The sequence below is a fragment of the Rhipicephalus microplus genome, chromosome 3 (assembly GCF_043290135.1).
Source record: "Rhipicephalus microplus isolate Deutch F79 chromosome 3, USDA_Rmic, whole genome shotgun sequence".
Taxonomy (NCBI): Eukaryota; Metazoa; Arthropoda; class Arachnida; order Ixodida; family Ixodidae; genus Rhipicephalus; species Rhipicephalus microplus.
In genome coordinates this window covers 193,778,751-193,806,336 of record NC_134702.1, presented here as the reverse complement: position 1 = coordinate 193,806,336, position 27,586 = coordinate 193,778,751, and the positions used below count along the sequence as shown (strand labels likewise).

Genomic DNA, 27,586 nt, shown 5'->3' with positions numbered 1-27,586 from the left:
GAAGGCAAACGCATTAGGCAGAGGGAGAGAGTGAGTTAAAGGCGCCGATGAGATTAAAAAGTTCGCAGCTTTAACAGAATGGCAGAAAGCACAGGACTGGGTTGATTGGCGGTTCATGGGAGAAGTCTTTGCCCTGAAATGGGTGGTGAGGCTGATGATGCTGATCATGCTGATGATGATGATGAACAATGATGCTTGTTCAGCTGCAGCAGCCGAAGCGAAGTTTGGAGAGCGTATTACAAGGACGCAGCAAGAACGTGAACGTTGTTAGCAAGTAAGAGCATTTTGTGCTGTGGTCAGGCGTTTTATTGGTTACTAAAGGTCGAGTAATTAATCAAGCATGATTGCTTGTAGCCTGCAACCACACAGCTTGTGTTTAGGTCCTGTACTGTAAAATGTATTTGCCTGACTATATTAATGTTATATTGTACGGTAATAAGGCAATAATCTTTTTTTTTCTTTTTGCTTATGCTTGAAAAGAGCCTTGAAGTGGGCAATGCGTTGAGGATACAACGTGGTGGCATGACACCATGGAAGCTTCAGGAGACCATTGTTACTCCACTTCTCTAAAAGCTGCTAATCCATACAAGCAAAGAAAAAAAGTTGTGCTGTTGGAAAAGATACACGCTCTCCACTATGCGAGGCCGTGTTCAAGCCTAGCCAACTAGACTGTTTTGTCTTAAGTAAGCTCCTTCATTTTTCAAGTCATCGCATTGCGGGGAGACTAATTCATCGATATTCGTTTTGCCTAGTAAACTGTGACGTCTCAAGCTAGCATCTCTCTTTCTTTATTTCTCTCACCGCGTAGTAACCACCAGACGGCGCTGCTCTTTCAAACATAGTGCGGATGTCAAATAAAGAATTGCAATAATAGATCCTTATGTCGTCATGTATAAATGTCGAAGCCTAAATATTGACAAAGTGAACAGAGTGAAACAGAGCCAAAAAGTGAACGGAGTGACAGCACCGCCAACCTTCGGGATATGTGGACGCGACTACGACTACCTTATAATGAAAAGCATTGTTTTCTTTCAACAGGCACACATAAGTAAGAAACACCAAGCATGCACGCAATACGCATTCCAGTCACAACGGAACTGAAGGAACGACCTCAGAGAACGCTGTCAATGCTGTTAAAATATATCCTCACTATAGTGGGATAAGACTTTACAAGGCAGCGACATTTTTCCCTCAAAGACGGATGCACACGAGCGTCTACCAATAGGCGCACACTACAGGTGACGTCATAAGCCGGAAGGGCCGGTGTCTCTTACAACGGGGAGAATGCTGTCTTCGTTGTTTACAGCTGAGCGCGCAAACGACCGACCGCTGGCAGCAGTTTGATAAGATAGCTTAGCATCTAGCTGCCCGAATGAGCATTTATAGCTTACCAACAATAATCAGGGAATAATTGTGTGTCAATTCAGACATGTCAGCATTCAAATTCGTTTCTATGCCACTTCTCAAGTCGAGCATGATGTGTGAGGGATTTGCGGCATGTGCGATCCGGCATGCACTGTAGCATTTCCATCATTACACTTTTACCAAAGCACTCGTCACAATTCACAAATTTTATTTATACTGTAAGAATACTGTTAGACGCCACGCCAGGGTGAAGGAACCATTTAATGGGCCTAACAGCAGCGAGACAGCAGCCAGTGGTTTCAGAAGCAGCTGCCGCAGCACGAGCCTCCTCCAACACAAACGTCTTTTTCATCGTTTCTTTAGCAGAGCCCGTATTTGTCACTACATTGACTCCCCGGTGCAAAAGGAGCCATCCAGGCGACTTATGGCACAGACAGGACTGGTGAGTCGTAGTGAAGTTTTATACGATCGACGTGCACAGTCTCGCGCCCGCGGCGCCGTTGATCTGTAGGTAGCTGAATAGATTCAACCATGTTGACTAGTGATGCCTGGCGCAGGATCTGGCACGGACCGTCATACTTGGGTATGAACTTTGAGCAAATGCTTGGGGCAGACGATGGCACGCGGAGCCACACGATTGTTCCAGGCACGTATGACGAAGGGGATGAGCGTCGATCATAAGAGTGCTTCTGGTGAGCCTGATCGTGCGTAGTGAGCGAACATGCGACCTGTCGACATTCTTGGGCATATGTGGCGGCTTCGGCTAAAGTTGTCAGTTCTGAAGGGTCTGGGCAGTACAGAAGGATAGTGTCCAAGAACGATGAAGGTTTTCGATCATAAAGAAGGAAGAACGGTAAGAATCCAGTTGTCGATTGAATTGCGCTGTTGTAAGCGTAAGTGACAAATGACAGTATGCGGTCCCAGTTTGTAAGGTCATGAGAAACATACATGGAGAGCATGTCACCCAGCGTGCGATTAAATCGCTTGGTCATCCCGTTTATTTGGGATGGTATGCAGGGGTTGTTCGGTGCACGATGTTGCATTCGCGTAGGAGGGCTTCTACAGCTTCCGACAAGAAGGAACGCCCACGGTCACTGAGAAGCTTGCGGGGTGCACCATGCCGAAGGACGAGGTTGTGCAGAATGAACAGGCCGACTTCATGCGCAGTGGCCTCGGGAAGCGCCGAAGTTTTGGCGTAGCGCGTAAGGTGGTCCACGGCGACGATGACCCAGCGGTTTCAATTTGGCGTGTATGGTAGGGGACCATACAAGTCGATTCTGATGCGGCTGAAAAGCTGAGAAGGACAAGGCAGTGGATGGAGTGGCCCTGTGGTTGTGGGAGAGGAGCTCTTCCGGCGTTGGCACAAGGAACATGAACGGACGTACTGCCTAACAAAAAGGTACATTCCGCGCAAGTAATATCAAATTCGTAGGCGAGCATACGTCATCCCTACACCGGCTTGGGCGCATTGCAGATCCGCGTGGAAGGAGGCACAGACGTCGTAACGTAGGTGGCGAAGGATTACCAGTAACCATTTGCGGCAATCAGATAGGTGGTTTCGCCGGTACAGAAGACCGTCACGGATGATAAAAGGGCGAGTAGTTCGTCGAAGTAAACGCTTGTTGGTACGTGAAGACGACTGGGTCAGGTACTCTAAGAGAGACGCTATACGTGGATCCTGGCGTTGCTCAGCGGACATGTCGGCATGTTCAAGTAAAGAACATTCGCAGCTGCAAACAGACGCTGTAACATAATCGTGGGGAAGTGGCGAGCGAGAAAGAGCGTCGACATTTGAATGCTTGCGGCCTGACCGATTAATTACACGAATGTTATAATCTTGGAGACCTAGGGCCCAGCGAGCTAGGAGACCTGGTCGGTCTTTTAATGACGACAACCAACACAATTCGTGGTGATCAGTCACGACGTCTAATGGGCGGCCATATACGTAAGGTCGGAATTTTGTGATTGCCCAAACAATGGCAAGGCATTCATTCTCGGAGACCTAATAGTTGTTTTCCGCTTTAGTGAGGGTGCAACTAGCGTGGTATACAACATACTCATCGAAGCCAGATTTACGCAGAGCAAGAATAGCACTGAGGCCTACTCCACTAGCGTCCGTATGGGTTTCGGTTGGAGCGTCTAGATCAATGTGGCGTAGGATAGGTGGTGATGTCGGAAGATGGCTTAAAAAGGCGAATGATTCGTCGCATGCTGGGAACCACGTCGAGACCCCTTGGTTGTCAGCAAGTAGCCGCGTCAGGGGTGCGATTATGGTGGCAAAATTGCGCACAAAACGGTGAAAGTATAATAAGAGGCCGATGAAGCTACGGAGTTCTTTTAGTGTAGCCGGCCTGGGTAAGTCGGTAACAGCGTAAACCTTAGCTGTATCAGAATGGACATTATGCTTGCTAACAACATGCCCTAAGATGGTAAGCTGGCGGGCAGCGAAGTGGCATTTCTTGAAATTCATCTGCAGTCCAGCGTCCGAAAGACGAGTAAGGACGTTTGCGAGGCGGCTGGGGTGGGAGTCGAAGTACTTCGAGAAAATGACGACGTCATCCAACTATCACAGGCATGTGTTTCATTTAGAGCTTGTAAGGATGCTGTCCCTGAGATGCTCGAACGTGCCAGGCGCAATACAAAGGCCGAATGGCACGAAGTTAAACTCGTATAATCCATCAGGCGTTACAAACGCAGTCTTAGAGCGGTCGGCTTCATTCATAGGGACCTGCCAGTAGCCGGATCCAATGTCTAAAGAAGAACAGAACTCTGCTTCTTGCAGGCAATCGAGGGCGTCATCGATTCTGGACAGCGGATAAACATCTTTTCTCGTGATCTTATTCAGACGCCTGTAATCAATGCAAAATCTGGTGCTGCCATTCTTTTTTTTACCAGTACAACTGCAGAGGCCCAAGGGCTGTTTGAAGGTTGTGTTACGCTTCGTCGAAGCATATCGTCCACCTGATGATCAATGACACGGCGTTCGGCGTGAGAAACTCGATATGGGCGCTGGCGCAAAGGTGCATGGCTACCGGTGTCGATTTTGTGAACGATGGCAGATGTGTGACCAAAAGAAGGTTCGCTATGGTCAAATGACATCTTAAAGCGATCGAGTAGAGCCAGGAGTTGGGTGCGCTGAGCAGCAGGAAGCTTGGGGTCAAGTGGGAGCCGTATAAGAGGTAATGGTGTTTAAGTGAGATGGGGGCAAGTCATCAGGTAGGTGGCTAAATGAAACAGAATGAATTTATTGAAGGTGACCGAGGACTTCGTCACGGAATAATATGGCTGGGGAAGGAAGTGAGTTCATTATATAAATGGAGCCCCGTGAGTTTTCCATGGTGACATCTGCGAACGGGTGAAGGAAGCCTTTGCGAGAGCCGAAGGCGTCGGAGAGGACAAAGAGGGCGGTGACAGAGTGTGTGTCGTCGCAGAATAGTGGTACAAAAACACAGGAAAGAGCAGGGATGTGAGTGTCTGCGGCCAGGGTGACTCAGGAAGATAGCGGCTTGAAAGAAGGTCTTACAGACGTCGGCGCTTCACACAGGGGCAGTTTACACATCGTCAGCGATCATCTGGTGGCCTCAGCGTAAGTGAGAGGGGTGGAGATAGTCCAATATTGGTATGTGGGAGATAGGGCGTCAGAAACGTGCTCTTCGATTGCCTTGCGAAGCGTTGGGGTCAGCGTGCGTGCACTGGTCGGGACGTATGGCACAGGGGACAATTGGCATGACACTTCTTCTCGGACGAACTGCTGGATTTGCTGCATTAACGTGCTTTGTTCGGAGGAAATAGTGCTGATGGTTAACGCAGATGTAAAAGTCGTGTCGAGGTTTGGACGTTTGGCGCTCTCTCCGCAGCTCGTCGAAACTCTGACAGTGCTGAATAAGCTGAGCGACGGTTTGCGGGTTTTTCGCAATGAGCGTTTGAAAGGCGTCGTCATCGATACCTCCATGATAAGCCGTATTTCGTCAGTGTCAGACATGTCAGAATCGATATGACCGCAGAGGTCCAGAACATCCTCAATATACGAGGTAAAAGTCTCGCCAGTGCGCTGTGCGCGGAAGAGCGAGCGCGGTTCAGCACGCAGCTTGCGAACAGCGGGTCGGCCAAAGACTTCTGCAAAGCGTGTCTTGAAGGTTGACCAAGAGGGTATTTCCGCTTTGTGGTTGTTAAAACACAGTTCTGCCACACCTACGAGATAGAAATGAAAGTAAACGAGCTTGTCTGTGTCATCCCTTTATTGTGGGCGCTTACCACTTCATAATGAACAGCCAGTCTTCGGCGTCTTGGACGTCGGTCGCGTTGAAAATCACTGTATCTCGCTGTCGTGGAATTCCGGAACATGTGACAGATTGGATTATGACTGCAGGTGACTGGGTCATGTCGTCCGGCATTGGCGAGGCGGGGGGTTGAGGGAGAGTCTGGGAACGGAGTTCCAGTTTGAGACAACCAGCACTCTGCACCAAATGTAAGAATACTGTTAGACGCCATGCCGGGGTGAAGCAACCGTTTAATGGGCCTAACTGCAGCGAGACAGCAGTCAGCGGTTTCAGCAGCAGCTGCAGCAGCTGCAGCAGCATGAGCCTCCGTCACAACAAACGTCTTCATCATCGTTTCTTTAACAGAACCCGTATTTGTCACTACAATACCTACATATACGCGTTTTAGAGGCAGTCACAGTTTTTAGAGCGGGACTATATCTCTAGTCGCGGAACAAATCGGCAGCTGCACTTCGGTCGTCTGGGCGGGTCCTCTCCTGTCCTCTTAAGTTCTGTCTGACTATGGGACTGCACAAAGATAGCGGAAACGCAAAAGCGGGTACAAATTATATCAAGTGCTACCCAAGCACTTCACATTTGTTCTACAGCAGCAGCCGCCACCTTCGACACTTCTTTATACGTACTGCTCGTTAGCCATTGAAAGCAATGCATCCTACTATCTGTTTATTCAGCTTTTTATTTCGTAGACTTTAACCATAAAAGCAGATTACGAAAAAAATGGCATGCTTTCAAGCAGCTGTTTTGTGTAGGTCCATCCGTATGCCGGAGCTATTGGCCACGAGGGCCTTTACTAGACAGGCCAGCGCTGCGATCGTTTTGACGTCACAGATAGAATGCGTAGTTATAGAATACGGCAGCTTTGCCTTTGCGATCACTTGCATCATCCCCAATGGCTGCACCGTTTCTCAGTCGAGATTTTACGATGCAAAATAGAGACGAGAGTGCCACCGGGAGCACCGATTCGTAGTTTGCTTGTCCGCATAATCAGGTTTTACCGATCTTTAAGCACTGAGCTTCAAAACAAAGGGGAGCGCGCACGGTGTCCACAGGAAAAGCGCAGGGAATACGGTGTTCTAGCAGACAATGTCAACCCAGAGTCTTATGAGGGACGTCATCACGTAAATGGCTCACCGGTATGTCCTCGAGGCCAATAGAAGTAGACGCACCTGCAGCAGTGGCAGTGTATTCACTCGAGTGCTTGGAGCCAGAAATTGGTCGGATATTACCACTAAAAAAATAGCAGCATATCCACGGAATGAATGATGACGAGTTGGACGACGCGTCATCCGTTTGTCCGCGCTTCCATCTGTCTGCTCGTTCTTGCTGTCGTCCGTCTTTGCGCCTATCCATCCGTCCACCCGTGCGTCCGTGCGTGCGCCTGTCCCTGCGTTCGCCCGTGCATCTGTCTGTGGATCGGTCCTTCCGTCAATCTAGTAAACACTTTAAATGCCACCACCTCGCACCTTTTCAGGATATATTCATTATCGAGAAGTACCGCCATTAAGCGAACATTCCAAGGTCTAAACGACAGGTGGCTACCTACCACTACGCTACTACTACTACTACTACTACTACTACCACTGCTACTACTACATACATCGCGGACGCATGGCCCACGGCATATGAAACATCGCTCCCCCCAAAAAAACCGTGGTTTGCTTTTTTGAAAATCCGAAAGCGGCAAGCAAGGTGGGGTAGTGTACGGTTTTCCTATGTGTCTCGGGGCCGCAGATTTCCTGTATTGAAGATGATTATAACAGTATTTTTTATCAACAAATACTGCAAAAGACTCCGTTTTTACAGCATGCGAGTGCGCTTCTCTGCACTGCATGCTTGAGCAAGTAAAGGCGCCACTTCACGTGCTTCAAGCGGAGATGCACTCTTAGTTGAAAGGGCTGGCGCTTTCCTTTTATGAGTGCTTATATTAAGGGAGCGGTGATGACGTAGTGATTAGAGCATCTGCCTCGCATGCAAAAGGTCCGTGGTTCGAATTTCAGTGCCACGAAGTTCCCAACTGGATAAAAAAATCCGCGTGGTGATAGAACTGCATTAAGAGGCCTGGGGTGCGGCCTCACTGGCGACCACCGCCGGTAACACACTCCCTCACCAGAGAAGGATTGACCGCCGTAGTGCAGTATCTGGCCACTACCTCCCATATGCATACGTCAGTTAACTCACGGCCCTCAGTTCAACTGACCATGGCGCAACTGACCATGGCGGCGGTCAGATCTACAACGCAGCAGAGGGTGCTAAGAATCTCTGGATCCAGACAGGCCGCCATTGGAACCTGAACTTGGCAACGTTTAACGCTAGAACCCTATCTAGTGAGGCCCGTCTAGCTGTACTATTCGAGGAAATAGAGGGTGTTAAATGGGATATAATAGGGCTCAGTGAGGTTAGGAGGACAGATGATGCCTATATGGTACTACAGAATGGCACATCCTTTGCTATCGGGGTTTGGCTGACAGAAGAGAAGTGGGAGTAGAGTTTCTCATTCACAGAAACATAGCTGGCAACATAGAAGAATAATATATCAATAATGAAAAGGTGGTAGGTATCGTAAATAAACTCAACAAGAGATACAAGATGAAGGTGGTACAGGCTTACGCGCCAACATCCAGCCGTGATGACGCTTGAGTTGAAATCTTCTATAAAGACGTGGAATCGGCAATGAGTTAGGTGAAGACACAGTATACTACACTGGTGGGAGACTTTAATGCAATGGTAGAGAAGAAGCAGGCTGGAGACAAGGCAGTAGGAGAATATGGCATCGGTACTAGAAACGCCAGAGGAGAGCTACTAGTAGAATTCGCAGAACGCAATAATTTACGGATTTGAATACTTTCGACCGAAAACAAGGATACCGCAAGTGGACATGGAGGAGCCCTAATGGCGAAAATAAGAAAGAAATAGACTTTATAATAAGTGGACACCCAGGCATCGTGCAGGATGTGCAAGTGGTTGGCAAGGTACGATGCAGTGACCATAGGATGGTACGGTCTCGAATTCGCGTATACTTGAAGAAGGAACGACAAAAACTGATACGCAAGAAGCCATTCAATGAGCTAGCACGGAGAGGGAAAGTACAGGAATTCACAGTCTCGCTTCAGAACAGGTACTCGACTCTTAGAGAGGAAAATAACTTTAGCGTAGATACAATCAACGATAATCTGACGAGTATTATTATGGAGTGTGCAGTGGAATTTGCAGGCACGGTAATTAGACAGGACACTAGCAAGCTTTTCCAGGAAACAAAGATCCTCATTAAGAAGCGTCAAAGCATGAATGTCTCAAGTAAAACAGCTAAATAGAACTGGCAGCGCTTTCGAAGTTGAATAATAAGCGTAAGGTATCCGATGTAAGAAGGTATAACCTGGAGTGAATTGAACTCACTCTGAAAAACGGAGGAAGCATCAAAGCAGTGAAAAGGAAACTTGGGATAGAAAAAATCGGATGTATGCACTAAGGAACAAAAAAAGCAAAATAACTACCAATATGGATAGGATAGTTAATATAGCGGAGGAGTTTTACAGAGATCTGTACAGTAGGAGGGACAAACACGACCTTACTACTATAAGACCTAGCAGTAAACCAGATGACATCCCACCAGTAATAATAGAAGAAGTCAGAAAAGCTTTGAAGAGCATGCAAAGAGGCAAAACTACTGGTGAAGATCAGGTAACATCATATCTACTAAAGGATGGAGGACAGATTTTGTTAAAAAAACTAGCCCCATTGTTTTCGAGGTGTCTTCTGATGCGAAGAGTACGAGAGTCTCTGAAGAACTCTGACATTATCTTAATACATAAGAAAGGAGATGACAGGGACTTGGAGAATTACAAGCCGATCAGCTAGCTCTCCGTAGTATACAAGCTATTTACAAACTAATCACTAACAGAGTTACGAAAACATTAGAATTAGCATCTCTCATAATCATATAATGGTTTTGGGACGTTAAACCCCACATATAAATCAATGAAAACATTAGAACTCAATCAACCAAAGGAACAAGCAGGATTTCGAACAGGTTAGTCAACAATGGACCACATTCATACTATCAATCAGGTAATAGACAAATGCTCAGAATATAACAACCACTGTGCATAGACTGCATAGATCAGGAGAAGGCGTTTGATTCAGTAGAAATATCAGCAGTCATGCAGACACTGCGGAATCAGCGCGTCGATGAATCATATATAAACATCCTGAAATAAATTTACAGGGGATAAACTGCTACCATACTGCTTCATAAAGAACGCAACAGAATGCCAATCAAGAAGGGTATGGGGCAGGGGGATACAATCTCCCCAATGCTATTTACCACGCGCTTACAGAAGGTTCTCAAAGGCCTAAAAGGGAAACAGTTAGAGATTTGAGTTTATGTAGAGTGCCTTAGTAACCTGCGTTTCGCCGATGACATTGCATTGCTGAGTAACTCAGGGGATGAATTGCAACTCATGATTACGGAGTTAGACATGGAGAGCAGAAAGGTGGGTCTTAAAATTATTCCGCAGAAAACGAAAGCAATGTACAACAACCTCGGAAAAGAGCAGCGCTTCGAGATAGGTAATAGTGCACTTCAAGTTGTAAAAGACTATGTCTACTTAGGGCAGGTAAGTACAGTGCAGCCGAACCACGAGATTGAAGTAACTAGAAGAATAAGAATTGGGTGGAGCAAATTTTGCAAGCACTCTCAAAGTATGACAGGTAGATTGCCACTATCCCTCAAGAGTAAGGTATATATAACAGCTGTATCTTGCCGGTACTTAGCTTAGGAGCAGAAACCTGGAGACTTACAAAGAGGCTTCAACCTAATATTAGGACGACGCAGGGAGCAATGAAAAAAAATGGTAGGTTTAACCTTAAGAGACTAGAAGAAAGCAGAGTGGATTAGGGAACAAACGGGGGTTGAGGATATCATAGTTAAAATCAAGAAGAGGAAATGGACATGGGCCGGACATGTAGCGCGTAGACAGGATAATCACTGGTCATTAAGGGTAACTAACTCAATTCCCAGAGAAGGCAAGCGGGTTAGGGGGAGACAGGTTAGGTGGGCAGATGATGTTAGGAAGTTTGCGGGTATAAATTGGCAGCAGCAAGCACACGACCGTGTTAACTGGTGAAACACGGGAGAGGTCTTTGTCTTGCAGTGAACGTAGTCAGGCTGCTGATGATGATGTTGATGATGATGATGTTGTTTTTGTTGATGATTACACTGATGCTGATGCTGCTGCTGATGATGATACCAAGAGAGGCGACTCAACTTTTTCCACGTCATTGCATAAGTATTCTGGTCTTAAATAGGCTCTTTGCACTAAATGACAAGCGTCAATTAGTTGTTCAATCTGCATCGCAAGAAATGTAACTTTACAATTTTGAAAAGGTTCAATTTATATTTTTGGTTGTCTTGAGGTGTAAACAACAATAATAAATATATTCAGATGAAAAGTAATCATGAAGGCAACCAGCACATCCTAAATTTATTAATTGATTTAGTACCTCCAGGTGCTAAATGATATGGAAAGCCTCAAATTTGTAGGTTGCCTTCATGATTACTTCTCATCTGAATGTCAGCATCATCATTGCGCAAATCTCAAGGCAACCATGCTGATACATTATGAGATGTAGAAAGTCCTTGGGGCTTCTTGTACAGTTATGAAATGCCACCTCACTAGAAAAAAAATGCACAAAAATTGATGTTGCGTTACGTCTGATCACAATTTTAGCCCGGCTTTTAGATCTTAATAAAATAAATCATTAAGTTAGGATCTTCAGTGCCACGTGATTCAATTCATTTTTTTTTCTTGAGTCGGTTGCACTCTTGCACAAAATTTTAGTTCACCCAATTTCCCGAAAACTGCTCTTCTTACAACTAATTTTCCCTCTATCTGGCGTAATCAGTGCCACGGTGTTCAACTACGTGGGCTTCCGTGTGGTGTTAGCGCTGTCTCCCCTACTGTCCGAGGAGTTGGCCAGTGAAGCGGCCCGGCTTCGGCTCAGGCGACGCTTTGAGTCCCGCGGCGAGGCAGCCAGCCGTCAACGCGTCTGCCTCCACATGGCGGAAGAGGCGATGCCCCTGGTCTTGCTGCACGTTTACGCAATGGTCTTCAACAAGCTATACACGCCCAGCGTTGAAAAGGTAATTTCTTTTACCAGCTTCCACACCACTATAGAAGTATTCACGAAAATTTGCCAATGGTTGCGGTAGTGCCTAATGCGAATGCTGAGCTGAATTAGATGAGTTGATTTTGGGGTAAATTGAGGAAAATGCTTCCGGTTTATCTGCATTTTCTTCTCTGTTCTGGCGTCGGCGACATTCATTTTCTTCTCGGGCAGATTATTCAGTTGCACACTTTCACCAGCTGTGGCACTCGTAGTTCAGATATAACCGATGGAGGCTATTTCAACACAAAGGTGTTTTTTTTTTTCGGGATCCACCATGACTCCGTTGACATATTTTCGTCATGAATATGACGTAATAAAATGTTTATGAAGAGATATAAAAAAGCTAGAACTGACGGGAAACTGTTTATATACATAATACACCGTCGGAAGTAATCACAGCTTCTCAATTTAACCGTGTTTCCGTCATCAGTAATGTGATGGTGCAACGGGCTCGCGTTGGGCACCTCTCACGTTTGCTTGAGCGCGCATTCCCACGGGTCATGGTCTCTCCTGCGCCCGCGCTTGTCACATCGCAACCGTTTTTCAGGAGAGCACAAACGTCACTTGCTGCTGCGGCTACGTTTTAAAAAGGAGCACGCTGCACACGCACGATGTAATAAGAATTGTGACAGTTGTTCCCGGTCGTCCTGTGCTTACATGTGCGTTCCAATCATGCGTCTTTCTTACTGTCTGAGCAGCACGCTTGAACTGTCCAACTGAGACAGTTGTTTGTCCGCATTCGTGCTGTGTATGCTCATTCCGTGCGTGATTTCTGCATGAGTTGCAAACTGTAAGTTTCGAGCTGCTGGTCGTTCTTCTTACGCGACGAAATGTCACGTAACATCTCATCACGTTGCTAAATGTCTGCAAATTATCGCATTAACCACTCATATGACGTTTTCTCGCCATTAACTACGTTCACTTGGTCTTGTGATGTGTTCCCGCCAGAAATCATGCAAACTCTGGTACTGTCTCTAAGAATCAGATCACGTATCAGGTGATCATGTGGCATGTCTACGAAGTCTAACCGTGCTTAGTGCTGCAAGCAAAAGCTTGTTATTACTAGCAAAACTTAGCAAGATAGAACACTTAAAGCTCCGCTCAGGCTTATAGCTTCGCGCTGGTATGTTGTGTGAGCACTTTGTTTGTATGCATGATAAACTGTCGCTAATTATGCTATAACTAGCTTTTTTTTCGCTGAAACGCAGATCGACAAGACCACCGTAACAGCCAACTTGCGCAGCAAAGTTTTTCTATAATGCATGCTTACATTCCCGTTCAAAAAAACATAACAACGTAAAAGTCAAGTAGTAGTAGCTTCAGAAAAGACCGCTAATCGTTCACAGATTTCCCCGACACAGAAAATTGTACTCAAGTCTGGTATGATCGATTTTTAAATTAAACAGACGCTGGACCTGAATGGGGAAACATTTACGTGAAAGATAACATTTTAGGCATTTTGAATTCAACTTAATGGAAGTCAGTAATGCATGCGCTAACACCATTATCAATTGGCCATACCACAATCAGGAGATGCAATTGTCGGAAACGACGTATCGATATTAGCAGTGCGCATGCGTAGGCCAACCACCTATTAGTTTGCATAAAGGTTGAATCACGCGCACCCTCTGTGTGCCAGATTTATAGGCTCACCTATTGCACGGGCTTGCGCGGATAAGTTTTCGCACCTTACTTCTTTTCTGACGTTGCGCGTACCTTCGGTGGTTAATCAGCGTTTGTGGCATCCCGAATTTCGTTTTGGGTAGTGTTTGCACGTCGTGTCCTCTTTAAATTGAATACATACCAAATACCTCAGCTCTTGGATACTTGCATACTATACCTCGCAAAAACGGGCTCGCAAAGATGCGAGTTTCCTTTGTCTCGTCTTGTGTATCCCAATGAAACGAACACATCTACTTAACACATTTGCCACGTGCCTTAGCCGCAGCTATAAGTTAGCCGAGCCTTGGTTTACGCGATAGCTGAACTGAAGATGTTTTAAATGTTGGTGCAGTTTTCTGTTGTTCGTTCTGGTTTCGCCGTATAAATGGTTTCGTTTCTGCTCGGTAAACCTTGTTGGTACACTGTAAACAGAAATAAGCCGAGATGGGAGCAAATGACCTTGTCCTCTAGCGCACGCCTCGATGGGAGTTTTGAGAACACCGTCCGGAGGGAGTAAAAAATTTACTCCCCATGAGCAGGGATTTTTTGCATGGTGCTAGAGGGGTTTTTATTTACATCTATCGGGGATTTCTTTTAGGTCAGTATGGGAGTAAATTTTTTGCTTCGACCGAGAAAAAAATTGTGATAGCAGCCGTACCTTGCGCAAGCGTAACTTTAATTGCATTATCATCAAAGCACACAACAATAAATACAGTACACAAACATGCTCACAACGTTCACGTAACACTCACACTCACCACAGCTTGCTTTTTTTTCTTTATTTCCGGTAAACTTCACAAACGGGTTGCTAAGATAAATATATTATAGCTCACTACGAACAATACAAAAAACTTAAAAATAACTAAGCCCGTCAAGCATTACTATAACACATCACGTCCTAGAATTCCTTCATGGTCAGTAGGGCTTCTACCCTTTATACCCATAAAGGTACATTCGTCTGTTCTTGCTACCTCAAGTAATCTTGAGATGCTTTTTTAACATACTCTATTGCTGGTCTTCTGTCTGGGTCACAATGAAATCCAGCCATTCTAGAGCGCCATATACTGTGCAAGGCAGTCATCACGATAAAATCGAAAGGTAATCGATCCGCATTCTCTATTGCCAAATACCTGATTCCATGAGGGTCTAACGAGAACTCTTTTTTGATTGTCCTTTGTAATACGTCCCAAAATAAACTCCTTCCCAACAGTGCAGGAAAACATGGTCGATAGTTTCCGGTTTCCTACAGATTAGACAGTGAGATCCCCAAGGCATATAAAACCCATGCTCCTCTAGGAAGGTTCTTACAGGAACTGTTCCAGTGTGTAATTTGAAAAAGATTGTTTTCGCACTTGAAGCTGCTGGCATTTTTTTAACTCGTTTAAGTACATTCTGACCCTTGCGTGCTGTATATAGCGCTCTGTACTATGGGATGGGGAGCATCGTGTCACATAAATCTTTGTACAGTTTTTTCTTTCCAACAGACCACAGGTAGTCAGTTGAAAAACAAACACACAAAAGCCGCACGCTGGCCACTACTTCCTTCATGTATCCTTGCGCAGCCCCTGTGGTAACATGGGTGCTCACAACAAACTCGGGCAACAGTCCACTTAGTCTTGTTTGACACACTGTTAGTAGGAAAGGATCTCTTGTGTCACGAAAAAAGAAAAACCTATTTACTAACTGCTTGATAAACAGATGTCCTAGCCCAAGGCCTCCACACTTCACCCGTCTAAACGAATTCGTGCGACTGCACCTTTCCCAGTTAGACCCCCACACAAATATTGCAAACACCCGATGTGATTTTTGCACATTGACCCGGGAACAGTACAGCACTTGCATCACATACCACAGCTCAGACACAAAAAACCACTTGCATGCAGTAGCCCTAGCAAACATGGACAGATAAGTTGCATTTCACCTATTCACTTTCTCTTTTATTTCTTTCGTTTGCTGCGTCCAATATTCATCAGTACTTTCGTATGACTCGAGCGGTACTCCGAGATAATTAACTGGCGTTCTTGTCCATTTAATGGATGAAAAAAAATTCTGGTGTTGAAGGCCAATATCCATGCCAGAAGCTGAGGCATTTACCCCAGTTTATGTGGCTTCCTGTAACTTCGGCGAAAGATTTAGAAACTCTGATTGATTCTTCAATACCCACATAGGAGGGGCTACAAATCGCAACGTCATCAGCGTATGTGAGTAGTTTGACCTCTGAAGATTGTACTCTAAACCCATTAATGATGTCATTCTGCAATATCGACCGACATAAAGTTTCAATATAGATGCAAAACAACAGTGTACTAACAGGGCAACCTTGACGCACTGAGCGCTCAATTCTAATGGGGGGGGGCAATGTCTTGTTGATAATTAGTCTCGTACTACTATTCCGATATGCCATGGCTACTCCGTCAATAATTATCTTACCAACATTAATGTGCTTCAATACTGCAAATAAAAAAGCGTGGGCAACGCAATCAAACGCTTTCTCTTGATCCAGCTGGAGTATGGCCACACGAGCTTGACTGGTGTCAACACATTCGAGCACGGATCGCATCTTATGAACGTTTGTAACTATGGACCGACCTTTAATTCCACACGTTTGGTGTGGACCAACGGTATCTTTTATTACTGACTGAAGTCCAGCCGCCAAAATTTTCTATAATATTTTGTAGTCTACGTTTGTCAGTGCGATTGGCCTGTACGCTGTGACGTGCCTGAGCTTTTCAACCTCATATGTTTTCGGAATCAGAACGGTACGCGATTCACCAAAAGATGGTGGTAATTTCTTCTCCTGATATGTCTCATTAAAAACGCCCGCAAGTATTGAAGACAATTCACTTTTAAAACATTTGTACCACTTGGCACCATACCATCTGGTCCTGGAGATTTCCCGGGATTTAACTTATCAATCGCCCGTTCAACTTCAGATGCAGATATAGATAATTCCAAAGCGTTTTTCACTTCCTCACTCACTTGCGGCATGCGTCCTAAATATTATTCTTTAAATCTTTCTAGGTTTACCTGTCTACACGCAAAAAAGGTTTTCAAAATGACTTGAGAGTACGGATAAAATGCTGTCCGTATCGGTTACTTCGTGACCATCCTTCTCTATTTTTTCGATATGATTCCGTCGAGCGTTCGTTTTCTCCACCCCTAACGCTCTTTCGGTTGGCGCCTCTCCAGCTGCTAAAGCCTCATCCCTAGCACGGACGAGTGCACCGCGGTAGCGTTCCTCGTCATGCAGTGCAAGTTTCTGCTTGATATTGCGTATGTCAATTTTAAACTCTGCCGGTTGTTTGCGCTCCAAGTCTATTAGTCTTTCCAAAGTCTTTCGGAATCTTTTTCTGTCTTTTTCCTTTCGTAACTCAAGGCGCAAGAACGATCAATAGCTTTTATTTTTATTCGCTGCTTGAACTCTTCCCATTGTTCTGCAAGTTTAACTTCATCCTCCATTTTTATTTCATTGATACAGTTCATTACCTGATCTAAGAAATATTCGTCAGCGATCAAAGTTGAATTCATCTTCCACAGCTCCCATGAGAAAGTTCCACCTTTTGTTTTCTCCCCCTATCACATTTAACTAAACAATGGTCACTGAACTGTATTGGGTAGACAGAATATGTCTTACAGTGGGCTATTATTTCAAGCGACACGTAAATACAATCAAGACGCGCATGACTATTCCCCTGAAAATGTGTGAAACGCACATCACGCGTTTCCTCCATACAGCTGCCCACGTCTGCTAACTCAAATTCAGTAACTACTTCCGTTAGCGTCCTACTACTTTTATCGTAAATAGCACGTCCATTTGCTCAATCTCGCCCGTTGAGGACGCAGTTAAAATCACCAATTAATACATATTTCCTTACCAAAGTGAAGTGCTGCTTTAGGCTTGAAAAAAAGTGATTGCTCCTCGCAAACGGTTGGTGCATAAATACACACTATACGCCACTGACATTCATTGAATACAAAATCACAGGAAACCAATCGACCAGACGGGCAAGAGGAGGTATCTTGTACTACCAGACCCGGTAACTTCTTAATGAACAAAACACAGCCTGCAGACAGGCCTATTGCTTGACTTACAATTGCGTAGTAACGCGCCGTTAACCTCTGCACCATGCCTCGGGTCTCCTCCTCACCGTCTACTTTTGTTTCTTGTACAGCTAGTATATCCAGATCATGATCCACGAGCAGCCTGTAGACTTCGCTCTGTTTCCGCTTGGCGGTAAGACCTCGAACATTTAACGTTGCCACTCTAAGTTTTGGTGCAAAAGCCATGTCTACACCATGAAGAAGTTAGCCCGGGGCATGATGCTTACTTTCAGCGTCTAGCATAGAGCTAGACATCTTCGGAGCCTCCAGGTAGACCCGTGCCACTGGAGTGCAAAGGTGGCCAGTGTTTTTCCGATAACGGGTTGGGACGCAGCCTTGTGCTGCTGCGTCTGAACGAAGTCGCCTTCGCAGGTGGCCCCTCTTCATGCTTTTCACTGGACACCTCACGCCATCCTGCAGGCTTCTCGCGGGGTCTTTTGCTTGACGCCCCACCACTGATACTCTCGCACGACACTGGAAGTTCGGTTAATTCCACCGGCTCAGACTCCTTCGATGGGGTACTTGTGAAGCCTTTTTCGGTTTGGCTGGCTGGCTCTTAAGTAACCTCCCCAGATTCTATGTCTGCTCGGACTGTTGGTTCATCACCACCAGTCGGTGTGGCAGTACCTGTTGAAGCTTCTGGGTTCACCACGTCGCCTGCGCCTTTCGCCGCGTCTTCAGCCTTGGTCACGTCCATCACCAGCTATGCTGTGTCTTCACCTTCAGCTGATCCTATAGTCGATGCGCACGTGCGCATGCACGCATCTTCGCTGTGGCCAAACCGCCGACAACGCGAGCATCGGGGTACCATACACTCTCTTCCATCATGGCCGGTACCTTGGCAGCGCAGACACTGCATTGGCCGACCAGGTGCAACCACAAGTGCCAGTTCACCAGCCACCCTGATTTGATGCGGGAGATCTTCAACCTTCACGCCACTCTTGAGCTTAAGTAGCACAGTCCGTGTGGTTGACCTTTTGTCACTGACTCCTTGAACGCGCCAATTCTCCCTGGTGACTTGTACGACCTTCCCATAAGCCACCAACGCCGTTCGCATGTCTTCATCGTTGACGCCATACAGCAGCCAATGAAGACACAGCCACACCTGCTGATCCTGGGGGTCTACGATGATGCAGCGTCGACCCTTGACTTTCAGTTCCTTCACGTCCAGCAAGCGTCTCGTAGCGTCCGCGTTGTTCATGGTGACTGCCCAGACATGATTTATCTGGTAGGCCCCCAGTGCCAACACCTCCGGCAGCAGTCCTGTAGGTCTGAGATTGATTGATATGTGGGGTTTAACGTCCCAAAACCACTATATGATTATGAGAGACGCCGTAGTGGAGGGCTCCGGAAATTTAGACCACCTGGGGTTCTTTAACGTGCACCCAAATCTGAGCACACGGGCCTACAACATTTCCGCCTCCATCGGAAATGCAGCCGCCGCAGCCGGGATTCGAACCCGCGCCCTGCGGGTCAGCAGCCGAGTACCTTAGCCACTAGACCACCGCGGCGGGGCTCCTGTAGGTCTGAGCGCGTCTCGGAAATCTTCTACTCGATACGGTCTGCCACTCACATCACCGTGTAAAAACACAGTGTTTTGCGCGACGCGTCCCTTGGGCAGTGGTGGCAAAATTACTTCGTATCCTGCGTCTTGCTCTTCGCTCATTCTGTTACCGCGGCTAGTATGTGCCGCAAACGCACTCCTACGGAGCACATGATTCTTGCGTCCGATGCGCGTGAGTGCAGACGAAAGAATGGTCACCACAGCTTGCCACCTGTGCTCCACACCTACGATTCAGTCACCGGGTATTTATAGGCACCACATTCTGACCTCCCATGTAGCCCTGGAGACCCATTTTTAGCTGGTAATTATACAATAAACACGCACTGCGTGAGTATGAAGTTGTGGTGGCTTGATGTAAGCACTTCAACACACGTGCCTTTTATCCTAAGCCTGCCTAATATTCAATGTTTTTTAACTAAAGCGAAAAAGTTTTATCAGTTGGCGCTTTGTCGTACGAGCTGAATTTGCATTAGCAGTACTGTTTGTGGATCCGTAAAATGCACTGAATAATACACAAAGCCCGCGCGGCCTTGAATGAACACGTTAAGGAGGCACATTCAGCAGCTCCAGCGATGTACCGAGGTAGACCGCCGCTACCGCGTCCGACGACTAGGCCTCACTCACGAGTACGGCACGGTGATTCGATGAATGACAGCTGCCGATCACAAATTGCTTGCTGATGTGCCATTTACGTCTCGTTAATTTTCGTAGGCACAGAAATAGGTGTCCGCTATCCACGCAGTTTAAGCTACGGAGCAATAGACTTAAACTAATGAGGCGGTTCGCAGTCGCTGCTCCCGTTGCTTGCACGCATTGCATGGGCATGCATGCATGCCGTACGCTGTTTCTGTGTTTCTCCGCCTCGTTCGGCGCTCGCCTTCGAGTTTGTCATTTGACAGCTGTGGTCACATGGCGCAGAAGTCTGTTATTCATGCCAGTAGCCTTTGTTTTTTGTAAAACACATTCATTGCCTCGCTGGTAATCAGTGCTAGCTAGCTCGTAGAGCTCGCCACAGCGGTCGGAGAGCAGTGTGAGCTCGATACGATGCCCGCTTGATACCGACGGCATAGCGAGGCCTTCTTACCGCTTAGATGTTGCAGCTGGTGAAGCACCGGTGACACTCCGAGAACTCACCATCGGCGGAGACGGGGCGAGCGCGTCGCCGGCGCAACTCTCACACCAGTTGCCGGCCAGCCTACCGTGGTCGAGCGAAGCCTACTTCGAACCGCTTCGAAGTTTTACGGTGCAATCGCTAACGATCGTACTCCGCCTCGTTCGGCGCTCGCCTTGTGGTTAGTCATTTGAAAGCTGCGGTCATAAGGCGCAGAAGACTGTTATTCATCCCAGCAGCCTTTATTTTTGTGAAACACATTCTTTGCCTCGCCGGTGGTCGGTGCTAGCTCGTAGCGCTTGCCACAGCGGCCGGTACAGAGTGCGAGCTCGATAAAATGCCGGCTTGATACCGACGGCATAGCGAGGCCTTCCTACCGCTTAGATGTTGCAGCCGGTGAAATACCGGTGACACTTGGAGAATCCACCATCGGCGGAGACGGGGTGAGTGCGTCGCCGGCGCAACTGTCACACCTGTTGCCGGCCAGCCTGCCGTAGTTGAGCGAAGCCTACTTCAGACCACTTCGAAGTTTTTCACGGCGAAACTCCAGGAGCAGCGGCTGATGATCGTAACAGCTTACTTTTACTACCATTAATGTATTCTTCGAAGTTTTTTGTTACTCGGCCCGTGGCATTCACGGCGTTTCGTTGAGGAATCGGACCGATGTGGAGCGTGGTTTAACGGTGTGAAATGTATTGAAATGTTCACAGTAAATACCAACCGGTCGTTTCAATTCTTCGCTGCACTTATAATTTCGTTGCCTGTTGACAGATGCTCACACGGTTAGCCACACAAAGCACCTGTGTTTCACACTGACGTGCAAACATATGCGCACACACACACACACACACACACACACACGCGCGCGCGCGCGCGCGCGCACGCACACGCACACACACACGCACGCACGCACACACACACGCACACACACGCACACGCACACACGCACACGCACATGCACACACGCACACACACACGCACACACACACACGCACACACACGCACACACACACACACACGTACACACGCACACACACACGCACACACACACGCACACACGCACACACACGCACGCACACACACACACACACACACACACACACACACACAAACACACACACAAACACACGCGCGCGCGCGCGCGCGTCATGCCCAAAGAGGGTTTTTAAAGCTCCCATGGGGAGTTTGTAACCACGTCACCTGATACTCCCTGGGGAGTTTAAGAAGGTCATGTCGTTCGTTAACTCTGTCATTAAGCAGGGGGCGTTTTAAGACGACATGTGCAGAGTTCATTCCCTACCAGGGAGAAAAATATTTGGGGCAGTGGAGTTTTGTGGGCTCATGTGCTGGAGAAACTCCCATCTCGGCTAACTTCTGCTTACAGTGTAGATAGCACTCGTGTTTGTTGGAATCTCTGTCGTCTAGTGCTGATACATGCTGATGCATTTGTGCAGGTAATTTACACTGTCGAAAGCATACGCTACTTCATGAAGGCCTTTGTCGAGCAAGCACACTGGATGGAGTACTCATCGAAAATGGCAGCTAAGTACAAGGTACGCTATGAGCTCGTCTTTGTATACAGAGAGATAATCTTACTTTAGCTATTATTCAATTGCATGATGTAAATGGGCGGTGTTAAAAACAGAGAGCGGGGACAACGGGACATGAACATCGGCCACAGGCTCGTTCGTACAGTTGGGGTCATACCAGATCATACCATCAAGTCTACCGACGTTCGGACGATGGTCTGATTTCGCTGTCGTTCTAAATACGGCTAGAAACTTAGAGAACTTAACGAGCGACTGGCTAGCGGAGAACTGAACGAGCTACTGGCTAGCGGTTTACTTCGACAGAATATTGTCTCTCACTGCGTGGCCACTAATATTTCATTTTAAAAAAGTGGCATCCAGTTTCGAATCACACGGGAGGAATATTAATATGTGTTCTTCAACCTACAAAATGGTACATCACTAATATCGTGGACTGCTCGAAGCAGGAAAAGATAGTATTACAATTAGCGCATAAATCCATTCTCGCTTTTGTAAGAAATACTTGACGTTCGCATGCCATGTGATTTCATGTGCATTAGTGAAGAGGGAGGTCGTAATACCCCTACACTTCACTGAACCTCGTTGAACAGAAACAGCTGGTTAACAGCGCCATGGGACATTCGGAGAGGCAGACATAGTAGCACACCATGAACACACATGGTCACACTCATATTCATTCAAGTGGTAGTGCTAACCATTCAACATTTTAACGACATTTTTAAAACAGCACAGGATTCCTAAATCGCAGTATACCTGTCATGACTGTATAAATTTTGACTACTTTACTACTGCAGGCACTGCTTACAATGGTAATATATTACGATCACCACTTTGAGCAATAATTGAGCAAACGATAAAACATTTTTACAGCAATGCAGTGACAGAGTTAGATGTTTTACCTCTCGCGTTTGCATTGTTGGAAGACCACCAACTAAAGGCGATGACTGTCGCAGCATGTCCGCCTTACAATTTGTATTGCAGTCTATGCAGTGGTACAGTAAGCTTATTGCCAAGCTTCTTTCTTTCATTTGGTGTAATGTAGTTTCAAACATATGACATACCTATGCTTGGCACGGCTGGTGCTGCGACATTTGAGAAGCTTCGCGATTCTTTTGAATGGCTCTGTTAAGGCTAGGCATAGGAGGTGTGTACCGAAGCTTAGACGGGCGCTTACCTGAGCACCAGCAAAAACAGCTGGAATCTTCTATCACTGTTGTACGAAATACGGCATGTTTCACTGGCGATCATAATAGTAGACACTCGACGTGTGTGCTCTAAGGTCTCATTGTACAGTGAATATTGGTGGTGTTTTCAGTCTATCTCTAGGCGGGCGCAATATCATAATAAATTTTTGTCATCTCTGTGAGCTTACCTTCCATGTACGCGAACATCACAACCATGTTACGCTATTATCAGCTCTGTCCTTGTGATCTGTAGTCGTCTGTGCTTCAACATTGTTCGGGAGCGTACGCGCGCACGTGAAATATTTTTTGCCTAGGAGTTTTGCAGAGATGACAGTGACTATACAGGGTGTCCCAGCTATCTTTAGCCAAAGTTTAAATATACGCCGATACGCGCAATCACGACATGACCAAATGCATGTTGCTGACCGTTGCCTGGAGATTGACTGTTTTTTTGTGTTCTAAAATAGTGTTTGATTAAATATTTTTCTTTAGCTAACTTTTGAAGGAACAAATACGGATGAAAAATTCAATGAGAAGGTCTTAGATAGGTTTGGAAAACGATCGATTAAACCGTTTCTGACATTAATATCAATTATAAATTTAAAGCTTTGTTGCTAACTACAAATGTCCGCGAAATGCAAAAAAAAAATACCACGTGACAAACTCACTGGCGCGCCCACGAACGCCGTGATTCAGGTGCTCCCCAACGTACCGCGTATAAACGATACGCTTCCCCCACACCAGCTCACGACAACGAAAAGTAGTCACAACGGTTATCGCTTTTGTGGCCGCGAGAGAAATATTTTCTTCGCAAAGCCTCCACCACCAATGTGGCCTTGTCGACACAACACAATCGGGCGATTGGTATGGTCATACACACGCGGATCGTTAGGGATCATGGTTGTTCGGGCTAGTTGGTATATGACAATTGTTAGAGCGCGAGCTCAGAACGACAACAAAAGGACAAGAAGAAGACAAACGCTTGAATAATCGTGCGCACTGGCGCGCGAGTGCATTTCTCAAGCGGTATTTTTTTGTTGTCATTCGTGGGCATTTCTATACTCGGCAACAGCTTTTCTTGAGAGCACTGTGGAAGCTATAGAGCCGAACCGCCTGCATGCGCGCGCGCCAGGAAATAGTACCTATTTTATTTTCTGATTCTAATAGCTACTTGGCCCGAATAAATAAAACTTTCTTCATTATAAGGATAGATCAAGTATGCAACGCTGTTCATGGAAAAGAAGTTATCGTGCGCCCTAGTTTTTTTTTCTTTTTTATTTTTTGGACGGCACCACGTTTTCCGCACGCCGGCTGCGTCTGCTGCTTGCTCTTGCAGCGGCGAGCACAGCATCGGCCGTGGAAAAGCTGCTCATCATTGCGACGCGCCGTCTTTTATACATCACGCATCGATGGTGGATGGAAAAACTTTATTTCGTCAGAAAGCAACTGAGGATGATTCCGTGTTAGATAGCCATCAACCCAAGGTTGGCGGCGACCTGTGTGGCCCACTCCACGACCCTTAACTGGACGACTGGGTCTGAGTTGGTCCACGCGGCTTCCCAGTGCTCAAGAGAGGGATCACGCATAATATCCACCGGCGGCGGCACTATGCTACATTCCCAAAGTATGTGATCATATGTTGCCACAGCCTGACACCATTTGCACTAAGGCTTAATCTCCTCCGGGTACATTTTGTTCAATACGTAAGGGTTGGGAAAAGATCGCGTCTGCAGTTTTCTCCAGACGCATTCCTGCGCCTTAGTCAACCGCTTGTGCGGGGGCGGATAAAACCTCCGCTCTAGTTTATAATGATTTGTTATGTCATGAAAGGACACCAGCCCATCTCTAGCGGACCTCCCCGGAACTGGCGGCTCACCTACCCGGCTGACGAAACCTCGAGCATTCAGGTGAGCCGCCTCGTTCCCCGGGTTCCCAGAGTGTGCTGGTACCCAGACAATTTCTATTTCTCTAATTTGTCGTCCCATGGCCCCATGCAGAAATCGTGCGGCGGTCGCCGATATTCTGCCCCTCGCCAGATTTCGGATGGCTGTCTTGAATCACTGAAAATCAAATCTGACTGCGAATTAGTTATAGCTAGCGCTATTGCCGCTTCCTCTGCAGTTTCCGAGGAGCGGGTTTTGACCGATCTAGAGGCGACCAAGCGCCCCCGCCTGTCCACCACCACAATCACAAAAGCGTCTTTGTCCTTATATTCCGCAACATTTGTATAGACTGCCACTTTGTACTCGCCCTACTCAACGTGTAAAGCTCTGGCTCTTGCCTGCCTGCACTGCGTATGGTGAATCGGATGCATATTTTTGGGCAAAGGTTTTATGTACAGGGCCTTATGTAACTTTCGCCGCACCTGAATTTTAGTGTGCCCAGTGGGAGCCTCTGCTCCAATGCCAATCCTTTCCAATATGATCCTACCCGCTTTGGTTGTCGAAAGCCTAGCGTGCTGCATCACCAGATGCGCCTCCCATAATTCATCCAGGGTGTTGTGTACCCCTAGTTTTAACAGCCTTTCTGTAGGCGCACACGCATCAAACTTTCCAGCCTTATCACTGGTGGCCGCGCAAGCTCTGAAATAAGCTTCACTGTTCGCGTCTTGCGCGCAATCTTAACAACGATCTACAACAATTGTGAGGCTTCTCGAACACTGAGGCGCAGTCTGCACCGATCATTGCTGACAGCCTTTGAGGGCGTAAACCGGATACAACAAAACTGAAACAAGACAGGCCCGTGGCCGGATCGTGCCGCAACCGGCCTTCCATTTCGCCTGTACCAGGACTCAATACCGTAAACGTTAACATTCGATCACGTGTGGCGCGTAATATACTGGACTGAACACGGAACCTAAACTTCACTGTTATAAAGGCTGAATAATGCTGGGAAAACATTCTGAACAACGGAAAATTTTATATGTACCAGTATATAAACAGCACAGTAACTAGCTGCATGTATGCACTCTCATCAAAGTTTAACTTTGACGTTCCCATTTTTCATGCATACATTTTGCTATAATAAACACACTAGCGCAGCGAGCAAGCGAAAACCGAAACTGGAACCTAAATCGGCTGCAAGCTGCCGGACTACTTGCGTAGTAACACAAATGTGCGGAGGCCCCGCCTCCGTAGCCTTCGCTCCTATGTCAAGAAAAGCTGTCGCCGAGTATAGTTAGCAGAAAAAACACTAATAATTTAAAGATATAGAGATTGAAACTGTCTAATCGGACGTTTTGCAAACAGATCTAGGACTTTCTTATAGAAATATTTTATCCATCTTCGTTTCTTCAAAAGTAAGTTATTTAAACAGATCTTATTTAACACTATTTTAGAACACAAAAAATTGTGTGAACAACTCCAGACAACGGTCAGCAATATGCATTTGGTAGCGTCGCGATTGCGCTTGTAGGCACATTTTTAAAGTATAGCTAAAGATAGCTGGAGCACCCTGTATATAGTTTTGACGGCGCAGTTCTCTTACACGCAGTCATCTTGGGACTGCGGAATAGTTTTTCTTCTTATACATGCATTGACCAGCACATCAATGAAAATACTGTAACTTATTGACTGGTCATTGTCTGCTATTTAAATTCAAATGCAGAAACAAAAGTCGCAGTAGCATGCTCCTTCCATGTTTGTTCTCGCTGCCTCAGAGTTTCCTGTAAGTACACCAGAGAAAACTCTGGCGCCAGTGTCTCTAGAAAGTGCAACGCATAGCGCTTCAGCCAGCATAAGAGTGATGGTACAGTGCAGGGGTTTTTGTCTAAGCTTTGTTATTTCAGCTCCGATGCGCTCCGTTTGGCCTGCACCCTCTTGGTCGCCAGATGAAGTTCATGAAGAGTTCAGCAGTTTGACTGCACCACCTTGGTCTTTTTAGGCTCACTACTTCGTATCAGCTCACAAAGTTCTTAGTTATATTTATTTCGCTCAAAAAAAAAACCATAACACAACAATAAACAAAGCCACAAGTGTGTTTGAAGCTGCAATCACGAAGATCAGGCAAATACGGGTACTGCCCTTCATTGCCGTGGTAGCTAAACATTCATATAGCTATAGTTTCCTCAGATAAATATAGTAGAAAACTATACTCGCTGCAACAAAACATTTTATGCTGAGGAATAGTTGTGATTCAGCTGGGATTTGCATAGTTCAACTTTCCTCTTTCAAACTTGTCAAAGATGGCACTGTTCCTGTAGGGGAGACATCATTCTGTAATCGGTGTTAGCACGTAGTACTCATTGGCGCGAAATGATAATCTATATTTGTGATTTCAGCTTGTCGCTATTTCGTACAAACACATGGTGTGGTACTCCCCTCACTGACTTTGAACGCCCCTGTAGACACAAAATCAGAGACGAAGGCATGCGCTGTTGTGACAGCAACGTCTAATCCCTCTACATCTTAGACGATTTAAGAAGATCTTGTCGCGGGAGATACGTGAAACAAAAAGCTCATTTTGTGTAACCACTATATTTAGGAAAAATTGTTTCATGAGTTTTGGTGACGAGCCTGTTGAAGTACGACTGTGAACAGGTGACATATTTTGCATTACTGTTTCCTGAAACATTGCTTGCTTTGGTCATACCAGTGAATCACCCA

General features: G+C 46.4%; 1 protein-coding gene across 1 annotated transcript in view; it reads left to right on the top strand.

Moving 5' to 3' along the window:
• Positions 1-27,586, top strand: part of LOC119166031 (endothelin-converting enzyme-like 1) — a 94,419-nt gene that overhangs the window by 42,484 nt on the left and 24,349 nt on the right. Inside the window, exons 10-11 of the mRNA XM_075888191.1 lie at positions 11,547-11,784; positions 21,703-21,801. Of these exons, the coding sequence (XP_075744306.1) occupies positions 11,547-11,784; positions 21,703-21,801 (337 nt within the window). The remainder of the gene's footprint in view (positions 1-11,546; positions 11,785-21,702; positions 21,802-27,586) is intronic.